The 24389-nt window shown below is 38.2% G+C and overlaps 1 protein-coding gene across 1 annotated transcript in view; it reads left to right on the forward strand.

Annotated features, from left to right (window-relative positions):
• Positions 1–24389, forward strand: part of DNAH14 (dynein axonemal heavy chain 14) — a 227336-nt gene that overhangs the window by 102624 nt on the left and 100323 nt on the right. The window contains exons 45-53 of the mRNA XM_066360143.1: positions 1221–1353; positions 3085–3146; positions 4118–4296; positions 5831–5959; positions 7571–7708; positions 8743–8910; positions 10981–11151; positions 21680–21850; positions 22765–22857. Coding sequence (XP_066216240.1) covers positions 1221–1353; positions 3085–3146; positions 4118–4296; positions 5831–5959; positions 7571–7708; positions 8743–8910; positions 10981–11151; positions 21680–21850; positions 22765–22857 — 1244 coding nt within the window. The remainder of the gene's footprint in view (positions 1–1220; positions 1354–3084; positions 3147–4117; positions 4297–5830; positions 5960–7570; positions 7709–8742; positions 8911–10980; positions 11152–21679; positions 21851–22764; positions 22858–24389) is intronic.

Genomic DNA, 24389 nt, shown 5'->3' on the forward strand with positions numbered 1-24389 from the left:
TTGGCCCTAGGTGCTGAGGAAGGCTCCATGTCTTTGCCTCAGGCACTAAAATAGCTTGGTTGCTGAGCAATGGAGCAACAGCCCCAGACAGGCAGAGCATTTCCCCATAGGGGCTTGCTGGGTGGATCCTGGTTGGGGTGCATGTGAGAGTCTGTCTCTGCCTCCCCCCTTCTCACTGAAGAAAAAAAAAAAGAAGAGGTGTAGTCATTATAGTCTAAACCATTTTATTTTTTAAGTTGAAAAAAAAAAGCTGTGAAATGCTTTCTATATTCTTAGCAATAATATACAAAGGCACATTTCTGCACATGCCAGCACAGGGCATCATAAGTCTTTTTTGTCTTTTCATTATCTTCATGACAAATCCTAGTAGAACTATTGGATTAATAAACATGTGGCCTCCATAGTCTGTAGGCTGAGGTTCTTAGAGAGCCCCCGACGGTAGTAATGTTGACTAGTTTAATTAAATTTACACACATAACTGCATGCAAAGAAAAAATAAAAATAAATTGGTATTTATTTATTTATTATTATTATTTTTTAATTGTTTGGTATTTAAAGTAAAATTGACACACAATTCCCCAAGCCATTGTTAACATTTTTCAATCCTTCACCATTATCAAAGGAATAAATCAATACAGCTCCTACTCTTTCTTAACATTTCTTTCAGCCCATGCACTTACCTTTTCTAACTCTCTCGAGTTCATGAGAGGTAGAAGTACCACTTTCCCTGTTCTGTGCCCAAAGTATCAGGCAAAAGGAGGTTGGAATGCTCAGATAAACCATATTTGGTGAATTGTAAAGTCATGGCTCCCTGTTTTGCTACAATAGGAGTTGATTCCATCCATGCCCCCCCCCCCATATTGTATTGGTAAAAATCTTCAGGGATGTTAATTTCACATAGGAGTTCTGTTGTGCTGTAAGCAAAAATATTTGCAATAGGCTTAAATGAGTATTATATAAAAATAACAGTGAACTCCTAATGTATTTTTTTGTAAGAGATGTAAACTATTTAAATACTTTGAAAGGTTTTCATATTAACTGCTTGGTTTACCCACTTTTAACCACTTTTTTTAAAAAATAAAAGGAAGATCAGAAATGTACTTTTCATGTAATTTTCAAATGAAATAAAACATTATTGGTTTATTTTAGTATGTTAACATCTGTTTATTTTTCTTGCATATAAATGTAACCTAATGCATCTTTTCGTTTTTTTCCATTAGGAGACTTTGGTGTTGGGAAAACTGCTGCTATTAATCAAATGCTTGCAAAATTGGAGCACTCAGGAGGCTTTGATTTGGAACATGGGTCCATTTTAGGAGAAGTCCTATTATATAACGAAAATAAAAAATCAAGGTAGGATACACTAAACTCTAAATTTGATTTGTCTGGTAAAAATAGTGTTTGCTTTAGTAACTAATTGTGTCTTGTTTGAAAAAGCATACTTGATGCATAAAAATGCAGAAACATTCAAAAGATGAGGTAAGAAGAAAATCTTCAGTTTTCCAAAGTATCAACAACCAGATTAAGTCCTTTAAATTAGACATTCTTATATTTATTTTAAATATAACTAAATTTAAATTAAATAATTAAAATTAAATTTTAATTTTCTTTTTACCTAACAAAGTACAACTTTAAACTATTTTTCTTCCTGGAAAAATGTACCTAAATATATGAATACAGTGTTGCATATTATTGGTTTTGTTGCACTAGAAATATATTTTCTTCTTATCAACTATATAAATATATAAGGAACTGTTTCTGTCAGACTGTGTGTCTCTTCCTGAAGAATAAAAAGAATAAAAAAGAGGCCCTGGCTGGCTGGCTCAGCGGTAGAGCATCAGCCCGGCATGTGGAAGTCCTGGGTTTGATTCCCAGTCAGGGCACACAGAAGAAGCACCCATCTGCTTCTCCACCCCTCCCCCTCTCCTTCCTCTCTATCTCTCTCTTCTCCTCCCGCAGCCAAGGCTCCATGGGAGCAAAGTTGGCCTGGGCGCTGAGGATGGCTCCACAGCCTCTGCCTCAGACGTTAGAATGGCTCCAGTTGCACCGGAACAATGCCCCAGATGGGCAGAGCATCGCCCCCTGGTGGGCGTGCCGGGTGGATCCTGGTCGGGTGCATGCGGGAGTCTCTCTGCCTCCCTACTTCTCACTTAAGAAAAATACAAAAAAAAAAAAAAAAAGGGAATGAAAAGAAATCTAAATTATACAAATAAAGCGTTCAAATTTTGAAAGTTAATTCTAATTGTTAAAATGTCAGAGAAGCCTGCTGTTGTTCGAATGGAATGAAAGGTGGACCTGTGGAGAGGCCCATATCAGACCTTGCCTCCCATCATTAGACTCAGAGATCCAGCTGTTTCTGTCCCATGTTTACTGTGATCCTCAGCCAATCCCATTTGTCAAGTCTGTTCTGTCTTTCTGGTGTCTTGAGTACCTCTACATCTCTCTGTGCAATGTCACCTCGAGTCCAAGACCCCATCATCTACATCTTACAGCAACTATTTTGTGATGAAATCCTCATCCATTGAAATAAGGCCTTAAAAATCAAAGAGATCATTTTTGAAATGACTACAATAAGAGTCGTTCCTTATCTAAAGTATTAGAGCCATAAATAATGGAGTCTGAAACAAATGAATTTTACTGTCTGTTCAATAGTTAAATGGCAGTGGATTTTAGCAATAAAGAAAGATAATATGAGAGAAAAAAAATACCTGAAGACAAGACCAAAAGGAAGGTGAATGGAGCTTTTGCTGAGTGACCCCTAAGGCAAAAGCATTTTATAAAGGGACAAATGAGTTAATGTCTCACTTTCCAAAGAAAATGCTCAGTAGCCTGGCATCCTAGGGACTTGCCCAGTTTGGTTTTTAGAGTAGGCCCATAGTTTGTTAAATTTGGGTCTCATTTCTAATAATGGCACTAATTTTAACTATAAAAGTGTAAACAGGAAATAATATATTTGGTTCCTTGGTTCCTTGTTTCCTTGTAGGAGATAGAAGGAAAATCAACCACACACTGATATTTTCGATGTATTTTGTTCATGCAGCTACTAAGGTAAATAAGCTAATTTTGAATCTTTTATTCCAATAGCCTGAAGCAGAATATCAGCATGTTGCTTTCTGAAACTCATAAGACAGCAACTGGAAGTTCAGGTATGTGTTAACAGTAGTTTCAAAACCTTCCTCTCTCAATGATATGCAAGTCATTGCATACTGTCAGAAATCTCAGAATGAAAATTTCTCTTGACAGTTTAAAATAAAACATCCCTAAAAATATCCACTATCCTCTCAAATGGTTCTACCCTACTCAAAAGCTAGGATGGTTCTCGTAGAATATTATATCTGTTTACTGGAAGGAGGAAAGATGCTCTGGTTTATTAGTGGAAACTCATACTAAGTCTCGAAGTAACCAGAGGCAACATCCGTCTGTTCTATTTTATTAATGCTTTCGAAATAATGCAGTAGGAAAGTTCTGATTCTGTAGCCCTCAAATTGGACTATGCTATAAAAACACACATGGAGCTTCAAGAACCTCACCCTTGAAAATCCGATGTAGTATTTGCGAGCAGCAACTGTACTTCTGAAGAGAAGGCAGGGTGGCCCAGGGCTAGCTGTAGAAAGGGAAAGAGAGGCCACCGGTTTCTGCCTCAAGAATCTTTTGGTTTTGTTTGTTTTATCTTTTACTTTTGCTACAGCGCCATCCCAAAGAACCCCTCTGGATGATCCTGACTCAGAGAATGCGTCCTAATTTCGATGCCTTTGGTGGACACACCAAATTCTTCTTTTAGATCTTTCCTGTACACTTGCAAATCTAAATATTTTTAAAACGTTAAAAGTTTTATGTTTATTGTGCAGCAACAAAGACGGTTCTCTGAGCATTCGTACTGTTGCTTCTGGCTGTTGTTACCAGAGACATCATTTCCATGTAAAAGTTAGGAAATATTTGGAAACAGTTCACATTTGGTATTCGTTCTCTCACTGATTTGTCCTCACAGTAATTTCTTTAAAGTGACAACAATATAGTAAAATTGTGTAATTTTTATATTTCTTAACACCTTAGGACAAAGCAAAAATATTTTGAAAGTGTTCTAAATCTGTTTTTCTTTCCATATTTGGCATCATAGATAAGGTTACTAAAAAGTCAGAAAAAACTGGAGAAAGTTTATTTAAAAATAACAATAGGATTACAGTCTCTACAATAAATTTTAGCATCAAAATGACAGCTGCCAAAACCAAGGAGATGATCCTTAAGAAGTTAAAAAGAAGGAACAAAGACACCCTTGGAGCACCAGAAAACAACAAGGTAAAACTCCCTCAGTGGTTGGTTAATCTGCTTATACTAGTCATGTGGTAAAGTGCCTTATTTTAATTAATACTAAAAACAGGAAAACATCAGTGGAACATACACTCCTGAATATTTCTATAAAATGCACTTTAAAATGGAAAATTTTTTTTTCAAATCAATCTAATTTATTTCCAACATAATGAATTACAGTGATTCAGAATTATTAAGCTGAAAGAAGCTGCTAGAATCTGAATTAAATATGAGCAGACAAGAAAATGGGAAAATGAGTTAGATGTCCATTGTTGTCACTATGTATTTTACCACATTTTCCTCCCACGACCATGGCTTGGGTCTTATAAGAAAAAGAGAAAAATCCAGAATCCATAGCCTCAGGAAAGAGAACAACCTTGTTATAACTTGAACAACACCTATCATCTTGAAATGGTGTTGTGCATTTCTTATTCTTATCCAGACTGCCTGGCACATTATAATACTGTCCAATTGATGACCAAACGCTGTGTCGCAGTTGAAATTTACAGTCAATGCTTCTGGCTCAGTACCAGGAAATAAGCTCAGAGTCAAAAGATTTGCAAGAGTCATTAGTAAGAAAATCAGGGACACCTGAATTTAACCCCTGTGACTGTCACTTCAAAGCTTTTAAGTGCTTGCTTCGGATTTCCTTGATTTTAACTGAAAATTTGGATAAATTTGGTGGATCTCTACCTAATTGGGTACGTTTTAGGGACTTTGAAAAGGATAGTAATTGCTCAACCAAAAGACGCAAATGAAAAAGTGCAAGCAGGAGAAATTTCACTCAAACCATTTTGTCTGTAATCGTCTAGTTTCCACAAAAGAGGGAAATTAAGTATCTTCCAAAAATATATATATATATATGGTATTGCCAATCACAAATCAGGTAATTACCTAATTCAAAATAAATGGCTATTTGTTTTTTTTTTAATTGCTACTTGTTTTACAAAAATAAATATAGTCCAACAGGGCTAATGTACACGGAGATTTTAATCAGTACATTTCAAGGCATAATATTTTCAAAGGTGCAAAGTAACACAGATGTAACAATTGGAAACGTGTTTGATTTTTCTGCTGGTTGTTCATGGCAACAGCATTTGCAACAAAATTATAAAAATCTAGTTCCAAATGACAGTCTTATTCCTTAAAAAAGGGAATATATGAAATACATACCTCCATACCTTGCCAACTGTAGGCACTCAATAAGTAAATGTTGAATGAATAGTAATCATGTTTGTTCCTTCGTAATAGCCACAATTCGGTTACTTTAGCATCAAAATACATTTCTATTATTGTTGTAGGTCTATAGAGAGTAGAGTTTCTGCTATTTTGAAAACTTAACTGTTTTCTAAAATCATATCAAAATAGAATTGAGTGTGCTGCTTTTTAATAGAAAAGAAAACAACATCATTACATATTATACAATATTTTGTTCTTACATCATAGTATAATTAATATCCCTAATTTGTAACTTAAAGGCAATACTAATTAATACGTTTTAAAACCTTTGGTTCTCCTTAAGATTGTAATCTTCATTGATGACCTGACCGTGCCAGAGACAGATCTGTATGGGGCACAGCCACCCCTGGAACTAATCAGACAGTTACTAGATTCAGGAGGAGTTTATGATACTGAGAAAATTGCATGGAAGGTAAAGTTCATGTTTAATATTGTTACTTAACAATCAATTAAATATTTATTATAACGTTAAGTGACTCCAGGGAGAAATTTAGGAAAATTTAGTGAAATGAACATGTAGAGCAAAAAAATTAACCATGCTGATAACATCTTTGCAATTTAACACAGGCCCAGGTGTTCATGGAAATCCTACTTTCAATAAAACCTTCTATCTTAAAATCATACAGTAAAAGTGATATCTTAGTAAAAATTGCAAGTATGCCCTATAGGTTTTGTTTCCAAGTCAAATAACTCTATTGTTAAGCACATTAATAATTAACCAAATTTTTCAATGAATCAGCAGTTAATACATATGAGAAAAGCGAACCTCTATGTAAGACTACTCTCATTTATTTTCAAGAACATAGATCAAGGATTTTCAGAAGTATTGTAAACTCAAAAAAAAAAAAAAATCCCAGGTAGAGATTTCTGTGCAGTTATTTTTGTTACAGTGAACCAAGTCAGAATAGCTTAAATGTTTTTTAAAAAATACATGGTTCCTTCTCTGGAAATTTAAGCCTGTGTTGACTTAAACGTTCTGAGCCTCGGTTCCGCATCTATGAAATTAGATGGTTGCATTACAAAGTTCCCATCTCAGACAAACCTGGGCCCAGGCCCCTGGATGGCTCTCATTGGCTGGTGAGGAGCACACCAGCTACCACACCAGTCAGACTGTGATCCAGGCAACGACCCAAGATAGAAGAATCAACAGGGAGAACCCAGGGGACTAGGAAGAAAAACGAAAGCAAGAAATTGTCTAGAACCCATGGCCTGAAGGAGTTCCTTGAACTGACAAGAAAATAGCGAGGCAGGCTTTCCATGGGATTTCTGTGGCTGTGGACATGGGCAGAGGCAGAGGCAGAGGCAGGAACAAAGCTGCTAAAAGCACCACATTGTGAGCAGACTCGGTGATCTGATTATCCGGGTGATTCCACCCAGCTCTACCATGCTGTGATGCTCTGCTCTGTCAAATGGCTGTTACTGTGTAAACAGTCAAGGCTCTTGGTCTTCACACCCCAGCCAGTCCTGGCTCTTTACCTGGTCACTCACCTCTCAGCAGAATCTTCTCCACTGGCCTTAGTAACATTGTTTTATGTTCCAATGATTGCTTTTCTAAAAATAAGCTATTTGGGCCTGACCTGCAGTGGCGCAGTGGATAAAGCATCGACCTGGAATGCTGAGGTTGCTGGTTCAAAACCCCAGGCTTGCCTGGTCAAGGCACATATGAGAGTTGATGCTTCCTGCTCCTCCGCCTTCTCTCTCTCTCTTTCTCTCTATTCTCTCTCTCTTTAAAAATGAATAAATCTAAAAAAAATTTAAAATAATATATAAAATAAAAACAAAAATAAGCTATTTCCTGGTGACATTTAGAAAGCTTCCTGGAAGTAACACGTTTTCAAATCACATTTTAGAATGGGTTACTTTTAAAAGATAGACTTCTATGACCATCATCGTTTTTGTTTTGCAGGCAATAATAATCCTTTTGCTTAAACGTTTTAAGTCTTTTGTCCATTTGGGGAAAATGGGAATACATATCACATTTTACAGGTGCATTTACTTAACTCTCTTTTCACTCTTTCCACAGAATATTCAAGATCTCTCCCTTGTGACAGCATGTGTTCCTTCTGTGGGTGGGAAGGACGTTAGCCCACGTCTCCTCAAACACTTTTCCATTCTAGTGTTGCCTCATCCCCCACAAAGTGCCCTAAGTACTATTTTCCAGGTAATGCACTTAGTTGATTTTCTACTGAAAAAAAATAAGAAAATAAATTTCATATTATAAGGGAAAATCTGGGACCTTAAAACCACTAATACTGAACAAAAATTCTCTGAAAGGGGTGAATTTTATTTCTCCCTCTATATTTTCTGTCCTGTTGCTATAATTTGTCTCTAAATAGCAAATACATAATTTAATGTGTGTAAGAACATAATTTAGGGTATATAAGAATGTAATTGGGTGTGGTGCATGTTAAATGAATGTTTAAAATGTAGATTCCAAAACTTTATTCTCAGAGATTCTGATCCACTTTTTCTGGGTTGGAGGCCAGGGGTTTGTGTTGCCACGCACACCCAGTTTTTGCTAGTGTTGTTTGATTCTTTTCATTTTCTTATAAGATCAAAAGTAGTGAGAGAAAACATTCTGAAATATCAGAAAAAAATGGCTTAAGTTGAAACCTAGTTTGATTAGATTTTGCAGACATGCAGGACTCTTAAATTCCTCAAAAACATTTGCTTTTCTTTTTTCTAATGACAAATTTAAATATGGCTTTTTAAAATCTACTTTTTTGAAAGTACTTGGTAATTCTGCAAGTGATCAATAATCCATACCTCAAAAAAACAAACAAACCAAAAATAATGTAGAAGAGTATATATACATATAACAATCCAAACTGAAATAATAGTTCTATCATTTTATATTTCTTCTAGTAACATCTACCAGGGAGCAGAAATTTGTAAGAACTCCTAGCACACCTGGTAGACACACAGGTGGGACATAAATTGTTCCCAAGGAACAAACACATGCCTCTCTAGATCATTCACCAAACTAGGACTAATTGGAATTTCCCCCAGCTTATCACATTCAGAATGTCTTTTCACTAGTCTGCCATTTGTTTAAAGTGGATTCTAATTACTAACATTATCAATGACTTTAAGCCTCCATTTTGGGACACATATCTCCCTTTTCAGTGGAAATTAGATAGAAATAGTCTGTCCTTAAGTTTTTGGCTAACTGAATTATTAAATTTCTTTTTAAAGGCTCATTTGGGGATGTATTTCTCCATTCATAACTTCACAGCTGATGTTCATAAAAGTAAGGACCACATAATCACTTGTTCTCTAGCAATATACTATCAAGTATGTCAGAGCATGTTACCAACGCCCACGAAATGTCATTACATTTTCAATCTCCGAGATATGTTTAAGGTTTGTTTTAAAATTCACTCTCTGGCTTACTTTTAATGTTCAAGTGGAAGAAATGTAATTTTACCAAATTGATACTTTCTCTCTCTCTCTCTCTCTCCATTTTCCATACTCATTGATACTGTCAATATCAAATTGTTAAAAAGGGACAAAAAGGGAAATTCAAATTGATTAGTTTTGCTATTTATTAGCAGCTTATGCCATAAGCTAGTTTAAAAGAATCATTAAAATAATTGCACACAGAAAATTCAATGATAAAACCACTTGAGACTGTTCGACTATAGGCTAAGATTCTCCACAGGGAAAGAAGGACAAGACTATAATATTGATTTTGGTTTTGCCTTATTCCAGAGATTTTTGTTATTGTTGTTGTTGTTGTATTTTTCTGAAGTGAGAAGCGGGGAGGCCGAGAGACTCCCACATGTGCCTGACCTGGATCTACTTGGCATGCCCACTAGGGGGCAATGCTCTGCCCATCTGGGGTGTTGCTCCATTGCAACTGGAGCCATCCTCAACGCCCGGGTCAACTTTGTTCCAGTGGAGCCTTGGCTGTAGGAGGGAAAGAGAGAGAGAGAGAAGGGAGAGGGGGAAAGATGGAGAAGCAGATGGTCGCTTCTCCTGTGTGCCCTGACTGGGAATCGAACACGGGACATCCACACACTGGGCCAATGCTCTGTCACTGAGCCAACTGGCCAAGGCTTATTCCTGAAATTTTATTGAGACTCTTAGGAAATGAAAGCCACTGTGTTTCATAAACATGCTTGAAGTCCTACAAGTCTTGCTTTTGACACCAGGGAATGTTGCCAGCAGTCTTGATTTAGTCATCAGCTTTAAGCAAATATATCATTCTCAGAATTAAAGTGTGAAGAAAAACAATTTTTGAATTTCATCTTTCTCCCCTTGCTATAAGACTTTTAACCCCAAATAGCACATATAGTGTTTGAAATAGGTCATAAGGGTTTGTTTGTTTTTTTTAATCCAAATTAAGGATCTTAGAACATAACATTAAGAAGTACCTCTGGCCTGACCAGACAGTGGTGCAGTGGATAGAGCGTCAGACTGGGATGCAGAGGATCCCGGTTCAAGACCCCGAGGTCGCCAGCTTGAGCGTGGGCTTATCTGGTTTGAGCAAAAGCTCACCAGCTTGGACCCAAGGTCGCTGGCTGGAGCAAGGGGTTGCTCAGTCTGCTGAAGGCCTGCCGTCAAGGCACATATGAGAAAGCAATCAATGAACAACTAAGGTGTCGCAACAAAAAACTAATGATTGATGCTTCTCATCTCTCTCTGTTCCTGTCTTTGTCCCTATCTATCTCTCTGACTCTCTCTCTGTCTCTGACTCTCTCTCTGTCTCTGTTAAAAAAAAAAAAAAAGAAGTACCTCTATGCCCTGGCCAGTTGGCTCAGCAGTAGAGCGTGACCCCGGGGTGTAGAAGTCCTGGATTCAATTCCCGGCCAGGGCACACAGGAGAGGCGCCCATCTGCTTCTCTACCCTTCCCCCTCTCCTTTCTATCTCTTCCCCTCCCACAGCCAAGGCTCCATTGGAGCAAAGTTGGCCCCGGGTGCTGAGGATGCCTCCATGGCCTCTGCCTCAGGTGCTAGAATGGCTCCAATTGCAGCAGAGCAGTGTCCAGAGGAGCCAAGCATCGCCCCCTGGTGGGCATTCCAGGTGGATCCCTGTCAGGCACATGCGGGAGTCTGTCTGCCTGCCCCACCCCCTCACTTCAGAAAAATACAAAAAGTAAAAAAGAAGTACCTCTGTGTCACCACCAACACCCTCTTCCATGTCCATGCCGTGGTCCAGACTGTGGCTTGCCATCCTAGCAAGGAATCCCCTGGATGTGGCCAAGGAGTGTTTAATCTATCTTCCTCTAACAGTGATGCTAGCCCAGTATTCCCTGGTTTACAACTTGCTGGATTCATCAAAAACCCAGATTATCACTTTTAGAAATTGACAGTTCTTACCCTGGATAACCACTTCTGTTTGTATGAAAACATAAACTTGCAAAAATTGAGCCTTGACTCACTTCCTGCTAATGTGGTTTTTTTTTTAAGTTATTTTTAAATCCCTAATAGCTTCTCCTAGGACTACTGCAAGCCGACAAGACTGTTATTAACTCCAAAGAGATGGCTGCCCTGTTCTTTGTTCATGAAGCCACCCGGGTGTTTCATGATCGCTTAATTGAACATACTGATAAAACACTGTTCTATCAGTTTCTGTCCAAGGAATTGGAGAGTTATTTCCAGGTAAACTTATATTTTAAAAATTACTTTAGATGGACAACAGTGTTGTGTTATTAAAGTATGCAGACCTTTCTATAATAATAACAGAAGAAATGCTATTCTACCTTCTACTTGGAAATCTCTAAGTATAGATTTGAGATGATGGAAATGAGAAGGTCTTGTCTTAGCTCATGTGTTTGGCCTCTTTGGGACCTCAAAACTCCTCCTGTTTCCCTTGGATTAGCAGAAGTATACATTCTCTTGATACCTCAACAAGATCCTCATCCCTGTCTAGCCCTTTGAACTTTATAGTTTCCACGGTCTAGTATCTAGATCACAAAAGAAAGTGTTTCAGTAAACCTATTCAGGTGGAAAGAGTTGTAACTATTTGTTTTGGCAATGGTTTCCTTTGCTGGGCAGACGCTTTTTAGTTTGATGAAGTCCTATGTGTTTATTTTTGCTTTTGTTTCCTTGGGGTGATCACTTCAGAAGTTATATCAATGAATAATCATGGGGTTGTACACCTGAAACTAACATAATATTATAATACAGCCTGGCAACTGTAACTTAAAAGTAAAAATTAAAAATAATGAAAAAAATCTCAAAAATAAAAAAATAATGGTAGTAATTGTACCTGCCTCATAGATCTGTGGTGAGAATGAAAGACACTAATTTGTGTCAACTGTTTAGAACAGTTTCTGACACATAGTAAGTGCTCAATAAATGTAAGCTATTTTAATAATGAGAAGAACTAGACCAGACCATATTTCTAATTTTCAAATACAAACAGGTAGTTTGGCAGAAAGAGCCTGAACTCTGGAGTTAGACCTTGGGTTGACCTCTAAGTTTCTCTCATGTACTCTGGGTACTTCATACTCAACAAGTAAAACCATTTCCAGTCTCTGTTCTCTAGATTCTCTCCATCACCCAGACACCCTGTCCTGGTTTCCCCTTGGGGACTGGCGTTCCATCCAAGCCCCCATTCTGGCCACCTTTATATTCTAGCCAGAATGCAGCCTTTCCCTCTTGCCTCTGTCCTTCCACCTGCAGCCCCCTTCACCTGGCTTGCTGCTAGGCATCCTTCACTGTTCAACTAACGCTTTCTTTTTTTTTTTAATTACAATTGTATTTTTTTAATGGGGCAACATCAATAAATCAGGTTGCATATATTCAAAGATCAACAAGTCCAGGTTATCTTGTCTTTCAATTATGTTGCATACCCATAACCCAAAGTCAAATTGTCCTCTGTCACCTTCTATCTAGTTTTCTTTGTGCCCCTCCCCCTCCCTCTTGCCCTTTCCCTTTCCCCCCTCCCCCCGTAACCACCACACTCTTATCAATGTCTCTTAGTTTCACTTTTATGTCCCACCTACGTATGGAATAATGCAGTTCCTGGTTTTTTCTGATTTACTTATTTCACTTCGTATAATGTTATCAAGATCCCACCATTTTGCTGTAAATGATCCGATGTCATCATTTCTTATGGCTGAGTAGTATTCCATAGTGTATATGTGCCACATCTTCTTTATCCAGTCATCTATTGACGGGCTTTTTGGTTGTTTCCATGTCCTGGCCACTGTGAACAATGCTGCAATGAACATGGGGCTGCATGTGTCTTTACATATCAATGTTTCTGAGTTTTGGGGGTATATACCCAGTAGAGGGATTGCTGGGTCATAAGGTAGTTCTATTTTCAGTTTTTTGAGGAACCACCATACTTTCTTCCATAATGGTTGTACTACTTTAAATTCCCACCAACAGTGTATGAGGGTTCCTTTTTCTCCATAGCCTCTCCAACATTTGCTATTACCTGTCTTGTTAATAATAGCTAATCTAACAGGTGTGAGGTGGTATCTCATTGCAGTTTTGATTTGCATTTCTCTAATAACTAAAGAAGATGAGCATCTTTTCATATATCTGTTGGCCATTTGTACTTCCTCCTGGGAGAAGTGTCTATTCATGTCCTCTTCCCATTTTTTTATTGGATTGTTTGTTTGTTTGTTGTTGAGTTTTATGAGTTCTTTGTATATTTTGGATATTAGGCCCTTATCTGAGCTGTTGTTTGAAAATATCATTTCCCATTTAGTTGGCTTTCTGTTTATTTTGTTATCAGTTTCTCTTGCTGAGCAAAAACTTCTTAGTCTGATGTAGTCCCATTCATTAATTTTTGCCTTCACTTCTCTTGCCATTGGAGTAAAATTCATAAAATGCTCTTTAAAACCCAGGTCCATGAGTTTAGTACCTATGTCTTCTTCTATGTACTTTATTGTTTCAGGTCTTATGTTTAGATCTTTGATCCATTTTGAGTTAATTTTAGTACAGGGGGACAAACTGTAGTCCAGTTTCATTCTTTTGCATGTGGCTTTCCAGTTTTCCCAGCACCATTTATTGAAGAGGCTTTCTTTTCTCCATTGTATGTTCTTGGCCCCTTTATCAAAAATTATTTGACTGTATATATGTGGTTTTATTTCTGGACTTTCTATTCTGTTCCATTGGTCTGAGTGTCTATTTTTCTGCCAATACCATGCTGTTTTGATTGTCGTGGCCCTATAATAGAGTTTGAAGTCAGGTATTGTAATGCCCCCAGCTTCATTCTTTTTCTTTAGGATTGCTTTGGTTATTCTGGGTTTTTTATAGTTCCATATAAATCTGATGATTTTTTGCTCTATTTCTTTTAAAAATGTCATTGGAATTTTGATGGGAATTGCATTAAATTTGTATATTGCTTTGGGTAATATAGCCATCTTGATTATATTTATTCTTCCTAACCAAGAACAAGGAATATTCTTCCATCTCATTATATCTTTCTCAATTTCTCTTAACAATGGTTTATAGTTTTCATTATATAAGTCCTTTACATTCTTTGTTATGTTTATTCCTAAGTATTTTATTTTTTTTGTTGCAATTGTGAAGGGGATTATTCTTTTGAGTTCGTTCTCAGTTGTTTCATTGTTGGCATATACAAAGGCTATTGACTTCTGTATGTTAATTTTGTATCCTGCAACCTTACTGTATTGGCTTATTGTTTCTAGTAGTCTTTTTGTGGATTCTTTGGGGTTTTCGATGTATAGGATCATATCATCTGCAAAAAGTGATACCTTTACTTCTTCTTTTCCGATATGGATGCCTTTTATTTCTTTGTCTTGTCTGATTGCTCTGGCTAGAACCTCTAGTACCACATTAAATAACAGTGGAGAGAGTGGACAACCCTGTCTTGTTCCTGATTTAAGGGGGAAAGCCTTCAGTTTTGTGCCATTTAATATGATGTTAGCTGATGGTTTATCATATATGGCCTTTATCATGTTGAGATATTTTCCTTCTATACCCATTTTGTTGAGAGTCTTAAACATAAAATTGTGTTGTATTTTATCGAAAGCCTTTTCTGCGTCTATTGATAAGATCATGTGGTTTTTGTTCTTTGTTTTGTTGATATGGTGTATTACGTTAACCGTTTTACGTATATTGAACCACCCTTGAGATTCTGGGATGAATCCCACTTGATCATGATGTATTATTTTTTTAATATGTTGTTGTATTCGATTTGCTAGTATTTTGTTTAGTATTTTAGCATCTGTATTCATTAGAGATATTGGTCTGTAGTTTTCTTTTTTTGTGCCATCCTTGCCTGGTTTTGGTATGAGGGTTATGTTGGCCTCATAAAATGTGTTTGGAAGTATTGCTTCTTCTTCAATTTTTTGGAAGACTTTCAGTAGAATAGGAACCAAGTCTTCTTTGAATGTTTGATAAAATTCGCTGGTATAGCCGTCAGGGCCTGGACTTTTATTTTTGGGGAGGTTTTTAATGGTTTTTTCTATTTCTTCTCTACTAATAGGTCTGTTTAGGCCTTCTGCTTCTTCTTGACTCAGTCTAGGAAGGTTGTATTGTTCTAGGAATTTATCCATTTCTTCTAGATTGTTGAATTTAGTGGCATAAAGTTTTTCATAGTATTCTACAATAATTTTTTGTATATCTATGGTGTCCGTGGTGATTTCTCCTCTTTCATTTTGGATTTTGTTTATATGAGTTATTTCTCTTTTTTCTTTGGTAAGTCTTGCCAAGGGTTTGTCAATTTTATTGATCTTTTCAAAGAACCAGCTCTTTGTTCTATTAATTTTTTCTATAGTTTTACTGTTCTCTATTTCATTTATTTCTGCTCTGATTTTTATTATCTCCTTTCTTCGGCTGATTTTGGGTTTTCTTTGTTCTTCTTTTTCTAGTTCCTTAAGGTGTGAAGTTAAGTGGTTCACTTGGGCTGTCTCTTGTTTTTTCATATATGCCTGAAGTGATATGAACTTCCCTCTTATCACTGCTTTTGCTGCATCCCATAGATTCTGATATGTCGTATTGTCATTTTCATTAGTCTGTATATATTTTTTGATCTCTGCACTTATTTCTTCTTTGACCCATTCATTTTTTAAAAGTATGTCGTTTAGTTTCCACATTTTTGTGGGATTTTTTTCCTCCTTTTTGCAGTTGAATTCTAGTTTCAAGGCTTTATGATCAGAAAATATGCTTGGTACAACTTCAATTTTTCTGAATTTGCTGATGTTGTTTTTGTGGCCCAACATATGGTCAATTCTTGAGAATGATCCATGTACACTGGAGAAAAATGTATACTCAGTCACTTTGGGATGAAATGTCCTGTAGATGTCTATCATATCCAGGTGCTCTAGTGTTTTGTTTAAGGCCACTATATCTTTGTTGATTCTCTGTTTGGGTGACCGATCTAGAGCCATCAGCGGTGTATTGAGGTCTCCAAGTATTATTGTATTTTTGTCAGTTTTTGTTTTAAGGTCAATAAGTAGCTGTCTTATATATTTTGGTGCTCCTTGGTTTGGTGCATATATATTAAGAATTGTTATGTCTTCTTGATTCAGTGTCCCCTTAGCCATTACGAAATGGCCATTTTTGTCTCTGAGTACTTTTGTTGTCTTGTAGTCAGCATTATCAGATATGAGTATTGCTACGCCTGCTTTTTTTTGGATGTTATTTTCTTGGAGTATTGTTTTCCAGCCTTTCACTTTGAATTTGTTTTTATCCTTGTTACTTAGATGAGTTTCCTGTAGGCAGCATACAGTTGGATTTTCTTTTTTAATCCATTCTGCTACTCTGTGTCTTTTTATTGGTGAGTTTAATCCGTTTACATTTAGTGTAATTATTGACACTTGTGAGTTCCCTATTGCCATTTTATATATTGCTTTCTGTTAGTTTTGTGTCTTGTTTGATCCTTTTCTTTCGTTTTTTTATCTTTTGTTTTTATTTGGTTGTATTCCATACATCTTTCCACTGTTGCTATCTTTTTTATCTCATGTGCTTCTGTGGTGGTTTTTTCAATGGTGGTTACCTTTAAGTAATGAAAAGGGTTCTTACCCTGTTCATTGTAGCGCACTATTTTGTGAGTACTTTTGCACTCCATCGTCCTTTGCTACTGTTAATCTCCATCCTCTCCCCCCTTTCCTTTTGTTGTTGTCACAGTTTAAATTTGGTTTTATTGTGTTCTTCTTGGAGCTTTTACTTGTGGCTTTATTTTTTTTTGTTCTTTGTATCTGATTGGAGAACCCCCTTTAGTAATTCCTGGAGTGGGGGTTTTCTGATGATAAATTTCCTCATCTTTTCTGTATCTGTGAATGTTTTTATTTCTCCTTCATATTTGAAGGATAGCTTTGATGGATATAGTATTCGTGGCTGAAAGTTCCTCTCTTTCAGAACTTTAAATATTGGGGTCCACTCTCTTCTAGCTTGTAGAGTTTCTGCTGAGAAATCTGATGATAATCTAATGGGCCTTCCTTTATATGTTGTATTCTTCTTTTCCCTGGCTGCCTTGAGAATTTTTTCTTTGCCATTGGTTTGTGCCAATTTCATTATGATGTGCCTTGGAGTAGGTTTGTTGGGGTTAAGAAAACTCAGAGTTCTGTTTGCTTCATGAATTTGAGGCTTTAGTTCTTTCCACAGGCTTGGGAAGTTCTCATCTATTATTTGTTTGAGTATGTTCTCCATTCCATTTTCTCTCTCTTCTCCCTCTGATATACTTATTATTCTTATGTTATTCTTTTTGATGGAGTCAGATAATTCTTGTAGGGCTATCTCATTTTTTTTAATTTTTGAGTCTCTTTCTTCCTCTCTCTGTTGTGCCTCAAGTTGCTTGTCTTCTATTTCACTAATCCTCTCTTCTATCTGGCCTGTTCTATTAGCCAAGCTTGTTACCTTGTTTTTCAGCTCATGAATTGAGTTTTTCATCTCTGTTTGATTTGTTTTTATAGTTTCAATTTCCTTGGACATATATTCTTTGTGTTCATTGAGTTGTTTTCTGAGCTCCCTAAATTGCCTTTCTGTGTTCTCTTGTATATCTCTGAGTATTTTTAGGATTTCTATCTTGAATTCTCTGTCATTTAACTCCAAAGTTTCCAATATATTAAATTTTTTCTCCATAGATTTTTCCTCATCTATCTGTGTTACCTCTCTTTCTTTTGTATCCACGATATTCGATTTTCTCTTCCTTAATGGCATCTGAGGGTGGTTTTGTTGATAGTATTAATGAGATTTAATAAAAAATAAAAAGTTTAATAAATAAAAAATCAAAAAAAAAGTTGTGTTTTTTTTTAAAATTAATAATTAAATAAAGAAAAATAAAATAAAATAAAAATTTTAAAAAAGGAAATTATTCCCCCCCCTCCTTTTTTTCTCTCCTCTCCTCTCCCCTCTTTCTTGAGAAAATCTTGTGGTGAACTGTGAATTATATTGTATTTAATAGAACAAACAATGCCTGTAATGGAGGGCCTGAATTGAGGAAAAGTAATAAAGGGGCAAGAAAAAAAATAATAATAAATAAATAAAAAATAAATAAAAGGGGGGGTATGAACCCACAAAAAGCAAATAATGAAAAAATTTGGATCAAGAATAAAATGATTTGCATTTAGGTCTTGGTTGACTAAGAGTTATGATGAGAGGAGTAAGAGGGAAACAGGAAAATGGGGAGACAAATTAAAAAATTACTATTGTATTTAGTGGAACAAGAGCTTGATAAAATGGAGAGACAGGGATGGGAGCACTGCTAGTGAGTTAAAAAGGTGAAGTAAAAAACCCCCAAAATGCCACAAACATAAGTTTGAGTCCCAGATAAAATAATTTGTTTGTTATTGAGGTTTGAATGAGAGGAGACGTAAAGGAGAAAGGAAGAAACTAATATAGAGGGAGAAAAGAGAGAGAGAAAAAAAAGAGGGAACCACTAAAAGAAGTAAAAAGAAAAAAGAGGAGAGAGAGAGAGAGAGTTAAGGGTTTTGGAGTGCAACCCTCATAGAGAGAAAGGAAGAGGAAAGAAAAGATAATGGGAGATGTAACACTTATGGGTAGTGTAGTTCAAGGAGAGGAGAGAGTAAAACCAGTAGAGAGTTAAACGACCAAATTGGAGGAGGAAAAAAAAAATCAAGGATGAAGATAAGAGAAACAAACGAACAAATATAATAAAATGGGATAGGTTATAAAGTCTGCGGATTATTCTGATTTTGAGAGGTTATCTTCTTGCTTTTTCTTTTCTCTCCCTCTTCCTGGTCGGTGACTCTGTACCCCGGGTTCTGCCCCTTTGGCACGCTCAGGTAGAGGTTTGCAGTTGATAAGTCTCTATGGCGATGTCATGTATTGTGCTTCAGTCTCGTTGGCAGTCGAGGCTCATTAGCATTTATAGGCTCCGACAGTTAGAGAGTCCGTGTTCCTGGAGCCTCTCTCCTAGTCTTTCCTTCCTCAATTAGTAGCCTGAGAATCCAGCTATGGGGTTGCTGCTGCCTCTGCCTGGGTAGTAAGAGGCTCAAAGAGCTGGCAACTCCCCACTCTATTCCCACTCAGCACAGGGCTCTGGGTTAGGCTCAGTCAGTCAGAGCCACTAGCATAATCAGCCGGGGCTTCCGCCTACTCAAAGACCTCTGGCTCTGCCACTCTGTCCGGTAACACGGGCGGGCACCCACTCCCGGGGCGCTTGGAGGAAACTCTCGTTCACTATCTGCGCGCGCAGACCAGGATGTTAGACTGGAAGTCTCGCCCTCTGAGTGAAACCCCCTGCCCGCACTGAAAAGTTCCAGTGTTGGAATTGGCTCTCGCTCCGTCCCCGTGTGCGGCTTTTTCAAGGCGCTGGGGCAGCCTGTGACTCCGCCCTCGGCCCACACAAAGGCCCCCGACTCTGCCCCTCCGTGGGACAACACGGGCTCCCACTCCCGAGGTGCTGGGAGGAGTCTCCTGCCCACTCTCCGTGCGCGCAGACCAGGATGTGATGCTGGAGTCTTGCCCTCTGAGTGAAACCTCCCGCCCGCACTGAAAAGTTTCAGTGTTGGAATCAGCTCTCGCTCCCTCCCTGTGTGCGCCTCTCCCCAGGTGCTGGGGCAGCCCGGAGGCTTTCGGCCCACACAAAGGCCTCTGACTCTGCCTCTCTGTGGAGTAACACGGGCGCACCCTCCGGGGGCTTTGGAAGGAATCTCTCGCCCACTATGCGCCGACCAGGGGATCAGGTAAAATGGCTGCCCCGCTTGTCTTTCTTTGTCTGGGTTTGGCGCGAGTGTTAGCTGTATTGCCCGGGTTGTCACAGGAACAGTTTTTCCTCAGCTTGGATCTCCGTGCCACAGTCTGGTTCGGCTGTTTGTGCTGCGGCCTGGATCTATTCACCCCCTTTGCTCGCCTTAGTTTCTATATTCTCAGTTTCCAGTGAAAATCGCCCTGTTTAGGTTAGTGAGGAAGGCGGAGCATTTCTTACTCCCTATTTCCTTCGGGGTTTGGTTATATATTTAGCCAATTTTTCGTTCGATCATACCTTTGGGTGTATTGCAAAACATCTGGAGGCTCCAAGGATAGGTTTTTCTGTTTCTGGTTGAAGATCTTGTTGAGGTTTGGGGGAGTTTTATCGGTATCGCTTCCTACCCCGCCATTACTCTAACGTCATCTTCTCAGCTCACGCTTTCTTTGTCCCGGTGGCCTTTACTGGCTAACACCACACCCTTTCAGGGCAAGTGTCCCTTCTTTGTATTCTCATAGAACTAGGGGATTTTTCTATCATAGAACTTACTATAATGCAATTGCCTCCCCTACTATCTCCCTCCTTCTCTCCTTTTCTCCCTCTTTCTCTTTCTTTGAGTTTGAGAAAAAGTCATTGATTTTTTTATCCCTACCTAAATCTCCAGGAGTTGACATCCTCCCTTACTCCCAGTTGGTGCTTGATAAATATATCTGGGATGAATAAAAGAATAAATGAAGGAATGTAGAGCTTATTTCTGCCCCAGGAGAAGTTTCTCAACTCCCTCTCTCTAAGGGCCAATTACAGCTCATTTTTAAGACTTTGTTAGACCAGAGAATGGACATAGAGGTAGCAGGAGAGGAGCACACAGGTACTCAGGGAGCAGGTGTTGGCCTGGCAGGAGTCAGCACTATGGACAGCAAGAACAGCAACAGCACCCAAAATTAAGACATAGAAACCGTTCCTTAATAACATAAGGACATAAATTTCTCCTGTGAGAATTTGGGTTTATATAATATCATTTAATAACTTGGTTGGCTGGTTAGCTTTTAAAAAAAAATGCAGTGTGGTAACTAATTATAATTAACACTTACAATGTGCCAAGCATTTAAAAGCTTTATGTATTATTATTTATTTTAATCTCATAACATCCTTGCAGTATCGGTCCTGTCCTCCTCATTTCACAGATGAAGAAACTGAGGCAGAGAGAGCTTATGAACTTGCCCAAGGTTACACAATTATTTAAGTAGCAGAATCATTATTCAAACCCAGGATACCTGACTCCAGATAGTCTCTTAACCATCATGTCACGTTGCCACACAACCTTCCCTCAGCTACTAGCTAAATAGATGTCTTCTGAGGGCCTGTTAGGAATTTCTAGTGCCAGATGTCAAGTGAGCTAATTGCCGATATCCACATGGAACCAGGACAGGCCTGCCTCCCAACACCTCACAGGTGAAATATTTTCTGCAAGTGCTGTGGCAGGCCTGTGCCCACACATCACTGTGGTAGGACAAAAGGAGAAAAACTGATTTTCTCTCCCTGGTTTTAGGGGCGAGGGAGTCAGACAGACTTCACTGTGGAGGTAGCCTGTGAACTTGATCTGGAAAATAGGCAAGACTCCACCAAGTGGACCTGGAAAGCAAGTGTGGAAGCTTGCAGATTCATAATCATAATAAGCAAGAGAAAAGAAAATGTTTTCAGAGTGTTGGTGAGATCTCAAAATGTTTTTTCCGCAACAGGAGTTCTTATGTGGAACCCAGGGACCCTCAAAGAGTCCTTAGATAAAACTGTATTTTGATGTATTTCTTTTTTTTGGTAACCCTTGTATTTTGCTGTATGTATTTAAAAATATTAATCTGAGGAGGCGTCCACAGGTTTCACTGCCATAGGGGCCGTGGCCCAAAGCAGGTTAAGAAACCCTGAAGGTAAAGTAAAGAGCCTGAGGTCTGGTTCTATGTGCTGGAGCTTTGCTGATACAGATCGACGGCATTGATTTTGAAAAGTAGATTTGTGCTATTAACACAATTAAACTGTTAAATTATTATTTTACATTAGATTCGATGGCCCAAAGAATCACTGATGAGTGACTCAACTGTATTTGTGGATTTCCTGGATATAAACAAACCTCATAAGAAAAAGGTCTATAAGAATACCAATGACTATAATAAACTTGCCAAGGTACTTAGTGAATTCCAAATGAAGTTGAGTTCATCATCATCTTCGGAGGTAAAAACATCAAATATGAGAAATACTATATATGTATATATATTCATATATGCACACATATGTATATAAAATCAAATATCTTTAAGACCTTATGCGTGTAAGAGAGTTCAGGGGGGAAAAGCATGCTCTCATTTTTTTTTAAAAAAGATTTTATTGATTTTTAGAAAGGAGGGAGAGAGAGAAAGGGGGGAGAAGTGGGAAGCATCAACTTGTAGTAGTTGCTTCTTGCCTGTGCCTTGACCTGGCAAGCCGGGGGCCTAGAACTGGTGACCTCAGCATTCCAGGTCAACTCTATCCACTGCACCACCACAAGCCAGGCAAGGGTGCTCTCATTTTAAAATAGACCATTAGAAATACAGTCTTATACTGTTTCATCTTATTTTGTCTCATTTAATAGGGTAAAATTTTAAATGCAACTGAGGCTCTAGGGAATTCAATGATTGAGTTAGTGGAATTAAGAAATTCAGGAGAGAATGTGGCACCCATGTCCAGGGTAGCAGCAAGGAGCAGTGCAATGAGTGTGACTCATTTGCATCTCTGGACAGAGATGTGTGGGAACAGAGACACCAGCAAAATCACAGCTACCGTGAACCGATTTCCTAAGACTCCTCCTCCCACCACTCATTCTGCCCCCAACACAGCAACAGAAAAGAAGGGGATGCTGTTCTCTTTATTCTCTTCCCTCAAGCCTTTACCTGCTCCCTGGCCTCCACCCCAATCTTGCTCACCAGACTACTGGTATAGGGACAGTCCTCAGTGTGCAAATTTATTCTCCGTAAGTGTCAACCAGTTCACTGGGTCTAGATTACTACAATAGAATAGTCATTCTCATCTCTGTATCCTCGTATGTGGAACCATAATAAACATTTTTCTATGCCTGTAAATCAGTTCATTTGTCCTGTTTCCTCTGCCAGATTTCTCATTCTATGATCTTCTTCAAGGAAGCCATAGAACACATCACAAGGGCCACAAGGGTCCTTCGACAACCAGAGAGTCATATGTTGCTGGTAAGAATTTAAAATTTTCCAGTCTTAAGTTTGTAAAAGAAAAGGCTAAGGAAATCTAATCTACTTTGCTTACAAATGTTTTATTTATCCAGACTTTCCATTTATGAAAGGTCAAAGTCATTGAGTCCTAGGACAAGATCCTTGTTCCCTTCAACAGTTTGCCTAAGAAATTTATCAGCACGTAAAAATGTTTCTCATTTGTAGAAGGATTCAATAGGAATAAAAGTGATGCATCTGTGGCACCATCTCCAGTATGTCCTCAGTGTTAATATACCAGGCAGAGCCTCACTTCAGAACAGTACACTCACTTGAATATTGATTTCAAAACATGAGTCTTTGCGCAGATGAAAACAAATGGGAGTTAAACTCTTGGAAAATCCCCAGATACCTTGAATAGAGAAAAGCTTTCAGAAGGCTGAAATCCAACATATTCCAGCAACTATGTGAATCATATAATTTATGGCTGGGTCTTTTTGTCTATTTATTGTACACTTATAATTATTTAGTTATTTAATTTACACCATTTTTTTCTCCCAAAGAGCACTATTTTTGCATTCAGAAAAACCAGAGCTTGGGTCCCCATCTGGGCACATGCGGGAGTCGGTCTCTGCCTCCCCACCTCTCACTGAATTAAAAAAAAAGAAAAGAAAAAAGAAAAACCAGAGCTTTATCTTAAAAGTCCTTTATGTAAACAGAAATGTACAAGACTAATTAAAAGGAATTAAAAATTGGAAGATAGGATTAAGGCAAAAATGCAAAAATAGATCCAGATCTTTCCACCACCAAAACTATTCCTTTATTAGTGTTCACATTCCATACGTGACACTGCCATGTATCTACTGCGCCCACCAAACACCTGGGCCCCTCATCCTTGACACATTTCTCTCATTCCCCACATTCAGTCTATCGCTAAGTACTGGCAATGCAACTTCCAAATATATTTCAGATCTGCCCACTTCTCAGCATCTCAACTACCAACACCCTATCCTGCCCACCGTTGTCTCCACTGGGACTACTGCAGCAGCTTCTCTGCTCCCCTGTCCAAATTAGCATGCCCTTCTCCCCTCCTCAGTCCCTGCCCCTTATTCTGCCTAGTCCTTACCATTATCTGATCTTATGTATTGTTTTATTTATCATCTGTTTCCACGTTTAAAACATAAGCTCTGTAAGAGCTATGATTTTGTTTGCCTGTGTCCACTATTAACAGATGTTTTATTCCCAAGGAGTATACATACACTCCCACTTTACTTCCTTTACAACAGTGACTCTTTCTTTTCTAATAACAGCAAGTTCTCCATTCTTAAATTTATGAGAATGCATTCAGAACAATAGTTTTAAAGCCCCACACTCAACTAGAACCCTGCTTTCTCCATTTCTCTACAGAAGGTTTTTCAAAAACCTATCTGTCCTGTTGGAACCCCTATTAAAAATGCAAGGTAAAACAGGACAAGTCTCCACTTGCTCTCTGAACTCATGACTGTTTTGCCAATTCAGCATCATAGATCAATCTCTTCCCTAGGTCAAACTAACAC

This window comes from Saccopteryx leptura, chromosome 1 (assembly GCF_036850995.1).
Source record: "Saccopteryx leptura isolate mSacLep1 chromosome 1, mSacLep1_pri_phased_curated, whole genome shotgun sequence".
Taxonomy (NCBI): Eukaryota; Metazoa; Chordata; class Mammalia; order Chiroptera; family Emballonuridae; genus Saccopteryx; species Saccopteryx leptura.